The following is a 16,236-nucleotide window of genomic DNA, read 5'->3' as shown; positions in this document are numbered from 1 at the left end:
TTGATGTTCGATATAGAGAAGAATTGATTGACTGATTCATCACTGGACACGTGGCAGCTCATTGCCTTGCCTGTGATTGACCTGATACTCAGCTCTGATGTCCATGTTGAGAACTTACCGATCTTTTTTCATTGTTGTCATTGCCACTGGTGATATTTTCCTAACAGACAAAACATTTTCTGTGTTAGATGAATCTGGGGCATTGAAAAGTATGACTCCACATTTATAACAAGGCAGCGTTTGGGACAGTTCTTACAGCATAATTCATTTTGCACAGTAGCGCCGTTAATAGAGCTATTGGCTCACAGCTCTAATCTGAGTGCAAATGATTGGGGAATTTTAAACTTGAGTGATGAAGAATCTTTTGCATTTCTGCTTTTCAGTGATTCTGCCTGGAGCTGGTTCCATCTATAAACTAGTGGTGTCCTGGGTCAAAATCATGAGACACCACTGATGGTTTTGAGTCCAGAAGCCTATGCCAAGTACTTGTTTTCTTTGGCAGACAAACACTAGCAAATGTATTTCAAAGCTTTTTGTCAAACAATATTGAATATATTGCTTCAATGCAGTGTTGTTAAAAAAAAGTGACTTTCTGTGATTTTAGATTTTCTACCACCCAGGTGGTGGATTAAAAATGCTAATTTGATAAACCTATTTTCAGATATATTAGGAAATGAAATCAGGCTTCCTTTCTAAAATGCATCATACTTACATTTTATACAAAGAAAGAAAATGACTGGGTTCTATTTCTTTGCCTGAGTGAAATGGATGTTGTAAATAAATTTTAAGGGTAACCTCAATGATGGCTTTACCAATCGTATTTCAGACGCAATCCAAGTGGAATTTCTCAGCTGCATTTGAATTAGAATCTTATTGATCCAAGATTTATTGATTCAATTCACCATTTAAATCCAAACACAAAACATTTGGTTGTAATTACTTAACTTTTATTCAGCAATGTTTAAAATCTGAAATTCACGTAACTATTCATGTCAGAATATCAATAGTTTATCTTTTGATTCATGCTTTCATTTTTTGTGACGTGTCCAAAATTTAAATAAGTGAGGCCTCTTATCCTCTTACTCAAAGTCAAGTGGAAAGGACAGCATTTGACTGATACTGTGCATTTGACTTTGTAATGTTTGCAAACTGCAGCAACAAGAGCTTAGTCAGGCAATAATGCCCAGAAAATTAACTAATAAATATCAAACAGCCAGTACATTCACACAAGATGCCAATATCTGCAGTTTGTAATATTTGTGTGATGGTTAAGGATCAATATAAATCCAAACTGGAGAATAGTTTGCAATTATTTGTGTCTTTATTAAACTTCAAAAAAAAATCATGTGGATATTTCAAAGAGAGCAGGGCACTTGGCTTCTTCTGTTTCATTTTGTATTTCGACGGTGTTTTGGCGAAGAAGCAGATTTTGAATCTCCAGTTCCTGATTGTTTTTGAGGAGGGGAGAGGTCTGCCTCTGGTCACTAGGCATTAAACAGATGTGAGAGCACTGGTCTCTAGCACTAGACACATGTCAACACTGGCCTCTGCATTCCATTCCTGATATTTGGTCCCACTTAAGTTAAAGCACTGGCTGTCAAAATGTTAGTACCATAGTGGCCAAAATTCCTGTGGGAATTTCTCATTGAGGACCCAAAAGACAAATGTTTTCTTTTTGTTCCTATGCAAACTGGGAATGTTGAAGGGGCAGGGAGAGGGACAAGAATGGAAGGGATAAAGGTGACTCCTCTGGCTCAAACAATAAAGCAATCACCAATGATGTCTCAACCTGCCATTTGCTCTTTAGAACAGATTTTTCAGAGTTCTGATATGAGCCAATGTATTATACTATAAAAACAAAAAGATCACCTCTGCAAAATAAACATATCACATTGTTGGTTAGGAATACAATGCGCCCCTTATTTTTCAATGAAGGTTGCAAATATTTGGGGGGGGGGAATGGGCTTAATTGTTCTGAGTAAGATTGTATTTGACAAACAAGACAGATGTATTACAGCAGTGGTGCCCTGTGCAGAACTGTGTGCTCAGGGAGAGATTTACTAATGAGCAACCAATAACAATATTGCCCTATTTTTGTTTCTTCTGGCAAGCCATGAATTTAGACCTAAGGGAGGCATAAAGTGACCCAAAGTGCTTCAGACATTGTGAAATAATCTGCTTCTGCCTTTAATAAACTAGAAAAATATCAATGTTTGTGTTAGAATCTGAAGTAGCGCAACCTTCACAATCAATGATTGGAGTTAACCCACAGGCATTTATGAATATAACATATAGCCAGCAGTACATGGGGATCTAGAATATCCCAAATAACTCTGGCACAGAAGAAGAATGACAATGAGTAGGAAACTCCCAACAAACTGCTGTAATCTCAGTGGCATGTTGGTACTGTTTCTTTATTCCACCAACAGCAGGTGCTACACAATAAATTATAAATGTGCTATTGCTAATTAAGAATGCATAGTTTTTGGATGCTCTCCCTTGAGTACATCCACTGGCCCTCGATGGAACTAGGATGGGTTATCTTTAATAGGTAAAATGTCCTTTACAAACTTTTGGCACTGCAAGTGAGTTGAAAGTTGTAAAACTGAACGGAGTAGGTTCCTGAATACATCTTAACAGGATTGACATTTCCTTCTTTGTGATGAAGATTTTCAAGAGATTATAACTCGTATTCAGAAGTACATTTTAAGTGCATGAGATTGATGTAATTTTATGTGTAATGATGTGTATTAGTAGTGGAGAATAGAATAACTTTCTATTTTAATCAACCAACGTCTGCAATCAGCATCCTTTAGGTGAGATATGTTCCCCATAAGATGCAAAGCTCCCGTTCCTTCACATTTATATTGTGCCCCAACCCATCTCCCTCTCTTCATGTCAGTCAGTTCTATGAAATTGTTGCTCTATTTTCAGGGTAAGGTGGATTAATTTGTGTAACATCCAAGTGGAGAGAATGGATCTACCACAGAAAAGTGATCTTCATGTTGAAGTGAGAACTGATTTGCAATCCATTTACTTCAATTTATCATAATTTAAAATTATGATATAGCTACTATAAACAGCGGTGTGTAATAAAACTATTCCAGAACAGTTCACTAAAATGCCAACTGCACCTCATGCTATACATTTTTACTTCAGTCTGAATAAAAACACAAAGACAATTATTTGGTTTTTTTTTCTAAAAGTACTGTAATCTTGGATCTGCAAATACCAAGTTTATAATAGCACAATCTTGCTGTTAGATAAAAGTACTTTGAGAGAAGATGTACTCTGCCCTCAAACACCATCCAACTATTGATAAAATTACCAACTTTGGAACAACTGGTCAATTTTGGATCTCATTGTAATTCGGAACACGAGCTGCTAAACCATCTTCAAAATAACGGCAGTAGCACTGCGAAAAAGGGAGGCTTCTCAGCTTTGTATCCAGTACTCTTGCTGATTTTCTGTGGTAAGTTTCATGCATGCACATTCAGACACTGATACAAATCATTGCAGAGATTTGGACTCACAGTTCTTACTGATCACTGCCTCCATGTTTAAACATTCATTGCAAATCAAAGCCATTAGCTCCATCAGTTAAAGATTACACATTGACTGTGGTAGCAATGTATGCTACTGAAACAGATACAGCAATCTCCCAACCTTTGTAGCGATAGATTGATGAACTCAGAATTAATTATTTTTTTTACACAGCTGCTGCATTCCAAGAAGTTATTCCTGTTTCCTGGAATGTATGCCGTGTAAAAAGCTCAGAATGGGAATGAGGGTAGCATTCCCGTTCTGATATTTTATCTCTTCGACCTCTTGTCAATTTCCCGGAACTGGCTTTACACTGCAGGCATTCCATGAACAATGGGTTAATGAATAGGACGTCGCCAAAGTGGCGTTGCAAGTACTGACTCTTTATTTACCGCACTTCCGGTACGCTGTCTAAATTCATGTATAGAAACTGAGTTTTGGTCATTCATGTGTGAACAAGATGTCAGACCTTCTTCAGACCGGTAAAATGACACAAAGTCTATCTAAATAAACATAAAGGTGTAATGGTGGAAGCAGAGCAATTAGCTTATGTTCTGAGGTTTGAAAGGAAACTTGATTGTCATTAAGCACTTCCTATTGGAAGAATATGATGTGGTCAGGCTCAAAAGGCCATTTTGCCTGCTTGTTTGTTTTAGTTCTTACCTAGTGATCAATCTGCTCACTTGCAGGAGTTGTTAAAGGCTGTGGGAACTACTGCCTTTGGAAGAAGTAAAATAGAATAAAACATTAACATAAACTTTGAATTTCCATGCCCAGAAGAATATTCCCAAAGAAGAATAAAAAAAAACGGTAGAAGTCCTGAAAACATCCTGCTCCTGATTTGAAAGCTGCCAAATCAGAATGAGTTCAACGTTGCACTCCGTAACCACATACATCACGGGTCATGGTGCTTGTTGGAGTTGATCCTTTCTTAAGCTGGCCATCGCTGATCACAATTTCCCAGGCTGCTTCCCATCTGCTTTATGCTCTCCTTCAGCCTCTTGCTCCATCTCTCCCAATTAAAAGCCTCCAGTTGCGTTGCTGACAGGGATCCATTTAGGAAACTGAGCTAGCTGGAAGAGAGGAAATCCCCAGGTGGTGATGGCCAGCATCACAGCAATGACACCGATCACATTCACTCCAAAGCCAGCTTTCACCTGAAATGCAGAAGTGGGACTTTAGTGGTAAGCAGTCGTCGCAGGTCCAAGTGAAAAATCATGATTGAAACAATTCGGATTCAATGTAGAACCGGCATTCTCTGGTTTCCAACCCAAACTGTCAGAAAGTGTCTGCAACATTGAGAAGATCAGTTTTAATTTCTCACCCTTATGTCAGTGCATGCTCTGGAGTTCTGCCAATCAGAATGGTACAAGAGCAATGGTACACAAATACGGGACACAAAGCCTTTCATAACTTGATTGCTTCCTGAAAACACGGATAATGGGAGCTGGCTGTGTGCACAGTTCAATACATTTTTAGCTTTTAGAAGATAAGCTTGTTATTTGTAGACAGTGGACTGTTTGTATTTGAAAAATTGCCAGGACTGAGGGCCTCAAAATGAGATTATAAACAAATCAGCTCCATTGAGTTAGTGTTGGCTTGTAGTGTTCTCCTCACGTCCAAGGCAAGGGCCCAAAGGCAGGAACTAGCATTTGACATTGGGACAAGGAGGGGCCCTTTGCAACTCACCAATGACATTCAAGCCATCTGACAATGTGGTGACAGCCTTCTACTGGTGCAGCTGATGAGCTGGCTTACCTGCTCCATCAAAGGGTCACTATGGATCTCAGCACCAGCCAATTAATAATTCCACATCCCTACCAAGTGTGACGGGGATGAGAGTATGGCAGATGTCAGTTTGTTACATAATAAATATAAGATTTTGGAGAAGGTGCAAATGCACATTGGACTTTGAGAGTTGTTATTGTTCATTCATACCTCACTCCCAAGTGGGAAAGATTAATTTCATTGCAGGTTTAACAGGGGGAGAAGAAACATGGAAATTTGGAGCAAGAGTAGTCATTTGGCACTTCACGTCTGCTCTACCATTCAATATGATTATGACTGATCATCCAAATTCAGTTCCCTGTTCATCCTTTCTCCCCATATCTCTTGATCTTGGTAGCCATCAGCTCTGTATACTTTTAAATATATTTAATAATTTGACTAACTATCTTCTATGGTAGAGAATGCCAAAGGTTCACTAACATCTGGGTGAAGAAATTTCTCCTCATCTCATTCCTAAATCACCTACCCATATCCAAAAATTGTGATTGCTGATTCTGGGCTTCCCCATCATTGATCACATCTTTCTTGCATAAACTCTAGCCAATCTTGTCAGGAATTTATGTTTCAATGAGGTCATTACTCATTTTTTTCTGAAGTAAGCTCAATTATTCCAATACATTTTCATAAGTCAGCCCTGCAGAAATCAATCTACTGAACTTTTGTGGCACCCCCTCCATTACAACAACATTCTTCCTGGGAGAAGGAGACCAAAATTGAACAAAGTGCTCAAGGAGTGAGTTCACCAAGGCCAATAAAATTGCTTTAAGGCATCCCTGCTCCTGTGCTCAAATTGTCTTGTGAAGGCCAATCTACCATTTATCTTCTTAACCACCACACTACTGTACGTGCTTAATTTCATCAACTGATGTACAAAGTCAGCCAGATGCGTTACACCTCTCCCTTTACTAATCTAATGCTGTTCAGGTAAAAATGTACCTTTTCATTTTTGTCATCAATGTGGACAAAGTTAATCTATATTAAAGTTACTTGGTAAATTGGAAAGCTCCTCTCATACTTAAAATATGACAACAAAATAGTTCAGACTGAAGGCAGCACAGTTAATGCAATGCTGTTACAATGCCAGAGATCAGGACCGGAGTTCGAGTCCCGCACTGTCTGTTTGTATGTTCTCCCCATGACCACGTGGGTTTTCCCCTGGGGCTCTGGTTTCCTCCCACCGGGATGTAGATCAATCAGGTATAATTGGGCGGTATGGGCTCAAGGACCGAAAGGGCCTGTATTCGTGCTGTATGTCTAAATTTAAATTAAATTTGAAGTGTTATTTAATTTGACACCCAAATCTAAACTAATAAGCAATTGTTCCAGTGTAATAACTTATCCACATTGAGAAAGTAAGCTCTTGATTGTTCATTCCAGAGTGAATTGTGAAAGTGGGAATAATGTGTGGATGATACTATATTGTGAAAACAAAGGTGAATCTCAAGCCCATATGTGCCTTACCATGTCTTGAATTTGACAATGCCCATAGCTGAAGACAATGGCATTTGGTGGATTACCAACAGGCAGCATCACGGCAAATGACACACACATTGTGGCTGGTATCAATGTGTACAATGGATTTATCTGCAGCGTCTCAGACTACAAGGAAGAAAGAAAGCAAGTGTTAAGAGAAAATAATTCTGTTTCAGGAATATCTTATGATTTATATATAGAATATCAAAATAGCAAAGCTGATGTTAAGAGAAGGTAAAGAGCAGAATAAATGTAACCTTCCTCATTACTGTGGGATTGCTGGATGTGTGTCAGAAGAAGAAATCCCAGAAATCAAGGCGCAATGCAGTGAAGCAGTGACATCCCATCTCTTTTTTACATTTTCAAACATTTCAAAGCTGGAAATCAGCTCTGGTCCTGTCACGTTGAACAATGAAATGAAATTCCTTAAAGAGAACCACCAACCTGTGGGAGAGGGTTCTGGGTGCACATCTTCCACCTCCACCAGCTACCATCCATCATTATCAGGCAGCTATCATCATCTTGATGCCCAAGAGAGCGATGGTAGCTGGACAAAATGACTACTGGAACTGACATCCACGGTCATGAAGTGCTCTGAGCGACTGTTGATGGAGCATATCAAATGACCCCTACCAGCTACATTCCAGTTTGCCTATCAGCCAAACCGATCCACAAATTATGTAATAGCCCTGACCTTCCACTCTGTCCTGATTCACCGAGAGAATGATGCATCATGCACCAGGCTATTGACATTGATTTCAGCTTAGTGTTCAACACAATCATACCTCGGAGGCTGGTGGATAAACTGTCCACACTAGGACCCTCTGCAACTGGATCCTGGACCTCTCGATTGAAAGACCACTCAGGGTTGCATGTTCAGCCTGCTAATTCACAACTGTACCTTCATTGTCCCTTGAATCATCAAGTGTGCAAATGACACAACAGGAGTTGGCCTCATTGGCAACAATGAATCAGTTGAAAGGCTTGTACAGTGGTGCAAGTGCAACAACTTGAGTCACAATGCGATCAAGACAAAGGAGAAGCTGAAGACCACTCCCCACTACATATCAATAGCTCTGTCAGAGAGAGTGGAGAGCACAAAATCCCTTGGCATCCATTTAAGGGTGACCTATCCTGGATCCACAATACCTCCTCATTAGTCAGGAGGGGAAGTAGAGCCTACGCTTCCTAAAGAGGATGAAGAGGACAAGGCTACCAGCCACCATCCTAACAACTTTCTACAGAGAGTGTCCTGGCTGGTTGCATCATGATGCGGGATGGTGGCTGCAAAACATCAGATTGGAGGCCAGGTGAATAAAACTGCTGAGAATATCACTGGGGTCTCCCTTCACTCTATCGACGATATCAACAGGGAGTGGGGCTTAGAGGGTCTCAAAGAATCATCAGGAATTCTTACCATCCAGCCCACAGTAACTCTGAGACGCTACCTTCAAAGAAGAACATAAAAACCAGAACTGCTAGGCTGGGAAATAGCTTCGTCCCGCAGGTGGTGAGACTGTTTTACAATCCTAGAAACCCATAAATTATTCTTGTATACATATATGTATTTTGGATTTCTATGTATATATGTAGTTTGTGTCTAGGCTGTATTGTGTTGTCTGTGTTTGTGCACTATTGCCTGGAGATGCACTCTTTCAGCAGATAAACCTGAACTTGGTCGGGATTTTTGGGTGCACAACTTAATCACATAATTGCATCTTCCAGCAGCCTGTCACTCATACAACAGTCAATTTCTTGCTTTAACTGTGGGTGCATGGAACCCTAACGTTCTCAACTGCAACATTTTAACCTTGGCTGCCATGACTCAGAAAGTCTTTTGTAGGAAATACCCACGTCAATTACTCAGCCACCAAGCTATCTTGGCTTTGAGCAGGGTTCACTATAAAGCACATTGAGTTCCAAACAGGGGCCTCAAGAACTTCTCATATTTTGAGGTAAAACACAAGATTCTGTTCAGTGAAAAAACACTTTATCCAGCATTTGTGTGCTTCTCATATTTGGTTAATACATTTCAGGATGTCACTTCCTGAGGTTGAAATGCCTTTCACATTTTGTTTCCATGTGCACGCATGAGGGCAATTAAAGGTGAAAGAGCACTGTGGACATTCATCACTTTACCCTGCTGCACCTCAAGATCTTAACATCAAGTGTAAAATCTGCTGAAAAAGGTGTTGATCTATAACTGATTCAAACACTTCAAAACTGAAACTGATTTTTTTGTTAGGTTAGAATGAGGGCTTAAATGAGGAGATGGAATTAGGATTCAGATCAACCATGATCTAGTTGAACGGTGGAACAGGATTGAAGGACTGAATGGCCTACCCATGATCTCTCATGGTCACAAAAGTGAGACCATCTTATGTTTCCCATGGTAGGGGATTCTAAACAAAAGGGCACAACTTCAGGATAAAAGGGCATCAGTTTAAAACAGAGATGCAGATTTTTTTTAGCCAGAGGGTCATGAGTCTGTAGAACTTGTTGCCACAGGTGGCTGTGGAAGTGAAGTTGTTAGCTGTATTTAAGGCAGAAGGTATTTGTTTAGTCAGGGAATTAAGGGTTTTGAGGAGAAAGCCAGGGAGTGGGGTTGAATGGGAGGATGGATCAGCTCGTGATAAGAATGGAGGAACAGACTTGATGGACCAGTGGGTCCATCCTATATCTTGTGATCTCATTTCAGAATCATACAGGTCAACAAGATCGTGCATGACCATGGCTCAGTATAGGCTCACCAAGGTGGAGAGAATAGGTAAGAAAACTGTAATGGTCGCTGGATTACTCGCAAATTCAGTGACAACGGACACCAAAAGGCATGCAATTAATGTAACAGCCCATGGCGGTAGATTACTCATTGGTTCCATTTGACGTCCAATCCAATCTGATAGGCCAGACACCTGAGGGGAGAAAGATAAAGTTATGTTTACATCAGAAAGGGCTACAGATTGTAGAAACCTTGTTCAGGAAACATGAAGTCCATGAGATGGTTCAATATACCTAAATGATGGTCATGCAACGCAACTGTCCGTTCAGTAGCTACCCAGTAACAACTGAAAAACAGTTTGCTTCATGTACTCTTCTGGAGTTAAAAGACATAATCTCAGAGGGATAATCCTTCAGATAATCCTTCTCTGGACTTTCACCATATCCACAGGTTTAGTCAGCAGGGTGTCTAATATTAACTGAGGCGATATGTAATTTTCCTTCTCTTACAATTGGACAAATCCATTGAGTTAATTCATTCATCTATAAAACCATTTTACAGGCTTACTAGGTAGATTTGTAAAACCAATGGGAGGTGATCCAAATGACTATTATCTAATCACCTTTAATAACCTTGAACCAACAGTCAGTGCCAGGCTAAACTCATTCCCTTTTCACTTACAATTTGCTTTCCTGAGATACCTCATGACCATGCAAAGTGAATCCAATTTTCAGCAATATGAAATGCCTATTATCTCTCATGCCTAACTTTACCTTGCAGCCTGCAGCTAAGGCATATCCTCCTCCGACAAGGATGACAATTTCCCAGGGCATGTGTTTCTGAAAGTCTTTCCAGTTTATCAGTGGTGCCAGGGGATTGGGATCCTTAGATTTCTTCAGATTCTCTAAATCCTTTGCACTTTCCTCATCTGTACAAAAATGCAAGTTAGCATCAGTTGTACAGCATCCTCTATCAGCCATGTTTCAAATGTCATTACTTCATTCATGTATTTTGTGGAGGAGCTGGTACCATCCTGACAAGAGACCAGCAACTTGCTCTTCAGAACTCACCATTGTTCTTCTCATCAAAACAGGAGAATGATGGTTTCTTTGCGGGAATCAAGAAGAGAAGAAAGCCCAAGAAAATGGAGACAGTGGCATCTGTCCTATAGCCCTTCCTAAAAAGAACAGGAATTAACATTTAGAGAGTACTGAGAAGAAAGATCAATTAGATCATTGTAGTCTGTACAGAGCAACCTCTCTAATCACCTACGATAAGAGATCAAAAATCAATGCAAGTGACAGTGCATCTGTGCACTTGACCTGAATGATAGTGGATTGCAGTGATGGTGATCTTGCAACTGGATCCCAATGATAGTAATCTGGCAACTGGATCCCAGTGACAGTGGATCTGGGTGACAGTAGATCTGGGCACTAGATTCCAGCGACGATGGGTCTGAGTGATGGTGGATCCGGGTACTGGGTCTGGGCGACGGTGGTTCCAGGCACTGGGTCTGGGCGACGGTGGTTCCGGGCACTGGGTCTGGGTGACAGTGGATCCAGGCACTGGGTCTGGGCGACATTGGTTCCGGGCACTGGGTCTGGGCAACGGTGGTTCCGGGCACTGGATCTGAGCAACAGTCGATCTGAGCGACAGTCGATCTGAATGATGGTAGATCCAGGCACTAGATTTGAGTGATGGTGGCTTCAGGCATTGAATCTGAGTGGCAGTGGATCCAGGTACTGGATCCCAATGATGGTGGATGTGGGCCCTAGATCTGAGTAAGGGTGGAGCTGGATGTGGAATTAGTGTGATGATAATTAGGCCAAGGCAGATTGCGAGAGGGTTACTGTCAATCTCAGAACATTGTCCTTACCTCTCAAAGAGTGATGTCCACCCTGGGACAAATCCTGGTTCCCGAGTAAACCACAGTAATGTCATCAATACAAAAAAAATTCCTGTTACCATCTCAGGATAGCTGGGGAAAACATTAAATATAATGGATTTACATTCAATTCCATTTTCGGAAACTTGAAAGTAAAATATTATCTCAAACCTCAGTCAGGTCCAATATCCCCACACCTGAAGGGCCCTAATTTCTCGTATTCCTCTTGAATTCTCCTTTCAGACATCTCCTCACGTTTTGTCTTCCTCTTTTTGCTAAGAGAACAAGTTTCCTTAAAGCTGCAACAAAAGATTTATTTAAGAATGTAACAAAGTAGAGTGAGATTGCCCTCTGCACTATTTATTGGAGACATTTCTCCTTCACTTTGGGTCTATGTGTGTTGAAGATAGGCATTTATAACTATACGTCAACGGTTACTATCGGGATTTAAACTTATCTCAGTATCTCAAGTCATTAAATAAATGCAGAACCTTAGTTTTCCAAATATTCATTCACATAGAGGACTCTTCTCCTGAACCAAGACTTATCAAAAGACCTTGGATTCACTTCAATTGATAGAAAAGCTGAGACAGGCTGATTGATGATTTGTGAGATTATTGGTTGAGATTTTGTTTCCTACAGAATAATATTAGTAATGCTAAATTTCAAGTTCTTAAAGATTATCAACATTGTGGTAATTCATTCTCATCATGGAATGGGTGGTCTATACCTGAGGCAACAAATCTGCTCTTGACTCTATACTATTCAATGATATCGTTTTTCACAATATGACTGTCTTCTGGTTCTTTCATTTCTGGAAAAAAATCTGCTAATTTTAAATAGAAAATATATCATATCAGATCTGTTGAGTTACAAGTCTTTGCCATGAATGAGCTCATTTGGAATATGATTGGATTCTGCAAAGCTGAGATGCAATGACATCTGTCTGAGTTTGGTCTAGTGAAGATCTGCAATGTGCTGCATTCTGGCAGTAGTGGCTAGGACTAGTACAAACAATGAGTCTTTCTTGTGAAAGTGGGCTCTTTGCAGCCATTTGTACCTTTCTCCAAATATCACAGGGGAAACATGGGCTGATATATTGCTGAGCATTGTGTGCAAAATCCTTTTGCTTTCTCGACCCTGGTGAGTGATTTTCATTCAGCATGCAAGGAGGAAACCTTCTTTGAGACCTTACTCAAGATGTGCACAGTTTAGATTAGTCCATATTTTTTTCTTAACAACATAATAGTTTGTCTCTAATATAAAGGAATACATTGAACAGGAACTAATTGAAAACTCTTGATTGCTCCTTCTGAAGCACTAAATAGATGTAGATGCAAAGTAACAATAAACTTGAGTGGCAATGCACAAAAAGACCATCTCAATGTGGTGTCTGCATTAGGAATACTTAACTGCATTTCATATTGTCACCTATATATTGTAAGGTAAAACATCATGAGATGGGAATGTGTAAGGAGTTACCCTGTGCAGGGCTGTAACAAGAAGGGGAGGTGTCCTTGTACTCCTGTTAGGTAAAACATCATGAGATGGGAATGTGTAAGGAGTTACCCTGTGCAGGGCTGTAACAAGATGTGAATGCATCCTTGTACTTACAAGATAAGAGAGACATTGATGGATTGAGAGGCAGGAAGCTAGCAGGGAAAGGATAGCAACAGTTTTAGTCATTGGACAAGTAATGATATGATGATGTTCTAAGCACGTATCCAAGGGTATAAAAAATCACCATTTTGCTGATAACGGCAGAATGCATTCTCCGACTAACATTGTTAGTCGCAAGTGTTACAATCCGGTAATAAAGAACAAAGAACCCTGATTTCGACTCAGTCTGGTGTTTGTCTCACTCATTCATGAACAAAGCAGACCTAACAATAGTGAAGAGATAGTTTCGAGCTAAAGTTGAGAAAATATCAGAGATGTTTCTTCATAGCCTCAAGATCCAGTGTGGTAGATTTAGGATGGAGATGAGGAGGAACTGCTTTTCCCAGAGGGCAGAGAATCTCTGAAATTTGCTGCCCGTTGAAGCAGTGAAGGCTACTTCAGTAAATACTGTACAACTCCAATTATCTGAAATGGTCAGGACCAGGCCTATGTTGGAAAACCGGCCCAGTAGCAACAGCAAATCACTTGTATCAATGTTTAAACAGCAAACAACAAGGGAAGGGTTTTTAAGCATTAAAGTAGTGTTTAATTTTCTCCAAAAAAAATGCTGGCCGCGGCCGATCACCGAGACTTCCCAGATGCTGTCGGCAATCCCTGACTTGTCCCCACCACTTATCCCTGGGAGGCTACCTGGGCCAGTGGAACACTCACTGGCAAGTTGGTTGGCTCCAATCTCGCCGGTCACCGAAGTACCCAACGGCGATGCCTGAATCCCAACTCTGAATCCTCCCCTAGGCCTACCGCACTACACACTGGGGAGCCTGGTATGCATGTGTGGTAGTAGGCCAAGGGGAGGGTTTGGAGTTTGCCTTTGGAGCTCCGGTGTGCCGAAGAGGGAGGGAAGAGGGGAGGGAACGCCACTGAATCAGAGGTCCTGCTCCTGCCTGGGAAGCCCCTCTCCTTGTTGACGCCAGGACAAGGGATTCTTCTGACTGCTTGCAGTCGGGAGACAGTGGCTCGCAGTTTGAGAGGGAGAGCTGGAGAGAAAAGTCAATAGTGGAAGGTAAAGAAGAAATGGAACGAGAGAGGGGAGGGAGTTACCTGAAATGAGGAAAATCATTGTTCTAATTTCATGTCTAGTGAATTTTTTTTTCACCCTGTGAGGTCAGTTCAGCTCTGAAAACATTTTGGATAAGTGAGGATTTCTGATTTGTATCAGATATCCTCATTTATTCAGTTAAAAAAAATTCAGATTAATGATTTCAGATAATTGGAGTTGTACTGTATATTTAAGACAAGGTTGGATAGGTTTTTACAAGTAGGGGAATTAAGAGATATGGGGGAAAGGCACATAGGTGGAGATGAGCCTATCATCAGATCAGCCCTGGTGCAGCAGGCTTGACGGGCTGGATGGTCAACCCTTGCTCCTATTTCTTATGTTCTTATGTTCATCACATTTATGCGATTCTCAGTTGGCCTCCCAAGCTGCCTCAGAGAAGGTTAGGACATTTGATAAATGAAAGCGTTGTCTCCTTGTGAAAATCATTCCTATTACCTATTGCCCCAAATCTACAGCAAAGTTATTGGAACTTCAGAATAAAATCCCTGCAATTGGAAATTTTAAGTGAAAAAATATCCTGTTATGTGTGCCACTGAAGTCATGATTCTGCAAGAGGTCTGACTGCTTGTTTCCAACCACAAATTTATCTTCAGTGCCCTGAGTTGCCAGACATTTCTGGGACACATCAATTTTAAAAAAATTTTGATTAACCTTTGGTAGTTTTGTCGATTGGCAAGTTACAGTATCAAAGAACTAACACGAAGAATGGGCTGAGATCGCAGCTTCCTGTTTATCAATTTATTTCTGTTTAAAAAATGGACATCCACAGGCAGTAAACACGGCATTCGTGATAACATCCCAGGTAATACAACCATTGGCATTAAGAGCAGAGCAGGAATTTTACCAGTTTCAAAACTGTATCAAAATAGCATTTACAAGCAAATGGAAAAACACAAAAAACTGCAAATGCTCAAATATTGAGTGAACAGAGAGAAGCTGGGGGGACTCAACGGGTCGGGCAGCAACCACGGAGAGAAACAGTCAGTCAAAGTTTCAGATCAGGAACCTTTATTGAGGCTCAACACCAAATGGTCCCTTTCTGTGACTTCACCATAAGTCGTGTTTGGTACAGAGCAGAGTTTTGCTTCATATCTTGTGTTCTTGTAATTTGATCCCCAGTGTGTTGCAGCAAACCATGAAATGTAGAGGAATATCACTACTGCTGACAGTTGCGGTAAATGTTGAATTAGAGAACATAAAACTCTGGTGGATTAGGATTTATTTTCTATGTAGGTCAGGGAGCCAGGACTTGGCAGTAATTAGTGGCAGGTAGAATCTGAATTATGTTCCTGCATGATGTTGATGCAAATTGTACGACCAAGTGGGAAAATCCCAAAGCCAATGCCCATGATGTGCCTTGTGGTGCAAGGACAGTGAAAATCTACTGCAATATGTACCCAGAGAGCATCTGCAGGAGGTGTGACCTGGCTGTTTCAGGTTCTGTGCTTACTTGCATCCCAGGAAAAGCCAATGCATCCAGATCCAGGTCAAGACCAACATGATGAGAGCGATGGGAAAGCTGAAAACAAACCATGTGCCAAAATTGATCGATCTTGATTCTGGATAACGACTGTGAAGTAAAAACAACCAGATGTCAGGATTGCCAGTAGCCACAACAGGCCTGCCCACATCAAGTTAAACAAGAAAGTTTGCAGATGCTGTGATTGTAGTTTAATACAAAAAAGGACCTGCTAAGTTTCTCTAGCAATTTTGTGTATTAAACATCAACATCAAACCTATACCAATGTTAATTTCACCACCAAACTAGAAAGCAAAAGTGCTGCACGCTGATGCAATGGTTGAAAATGTTCTATTGGGCTTACTCCATCTCTTCGTATTCTGCATCGTGAAACCTTTTCTCAGCACCCAGCTATGACCCAGGCCCACCCATGATGAACTGGGCCAGACATGTCGAAGCAATCAGAATAGCCCCTACAGTGAGGAATCAGGTCAGGAGGTGTAGTGGTGACTCAGTGGTGATGGGGCCTCTGGTAGTTCTGTGTGGAGACCCCCACTTCTAGAACACCCCTACATCCTTTGACAAGAGCACAAGATGTTGTCAAATCTCAGAGATTTAAATATTATTTA

General features: G+C 40.8%; 1 protein-coding gene across 1 annotated transcript in view; it reads right to left on the bottom strand.

Annotated features, from left to right (window-relative positions):
- Positions 1-3,307: 3,307 nt before the first annotated feature.
- The window catches only part of LOC138745233 (solute carrier family 13 member 4-like), a 59,421-nt gene continuing 46,492 nt past the window's right edge, over positions 3,308-16,236 (bottom strand). Inside the window, exons 9-16 of the mRNA XM_069902296.1 lie at positions 15,599-15,718; positions 11,606-11,707; positions 11,400-11,501; positions 10,594-10,700; positions 10,297-10,451; positions 9,555-9,716; positions 6,793-6,930; positions 3,308-4,700 (exon numbers count right to left, since the gene is read on the bottom strand). Coding sequence (XP_069758397.1) covers positions 4,563-4,700; positions 6,793-6,930; positions 9,555-9,716; positions 10,297-10,451; positions 10,594-10,700; positions 11,400-11,501; positions 11,606-11,707; positions 15,599-15,718 — 1,024 coding nt within the window. The 3' untranslated portion in view covers positions 3,308-4,562. The remainder of the gene's footprint in view (positions 4,701-6,792; positions 6,931-9,554; positions 9,717-10,296; positions 10,452-10,593; positions 10,701-11,399; positions 11,502-11,605; positions 11,708-15,598; positions 15,719-16,236) is intronic.

Source organism: Narcine bancroftii, chromosome 11 (genome assembly GCF_036971445.1).
Source record: "Narcine bancroftii isolate sNarBan1 chromosome 11, sNarBan1.hap1, whole genome shotgun sequence".
Lineage (NCBI taxonomy): Eukaryota > Metazoa > Chordata > Chondrichthyes > Torpediniformes > Narcinidae > Narcine > Narcine bancroftii.
Note: the sequence above shows the minus strand (reverse complement) of the source record. Positions and strands in the feature narration are given on the sequence as shown.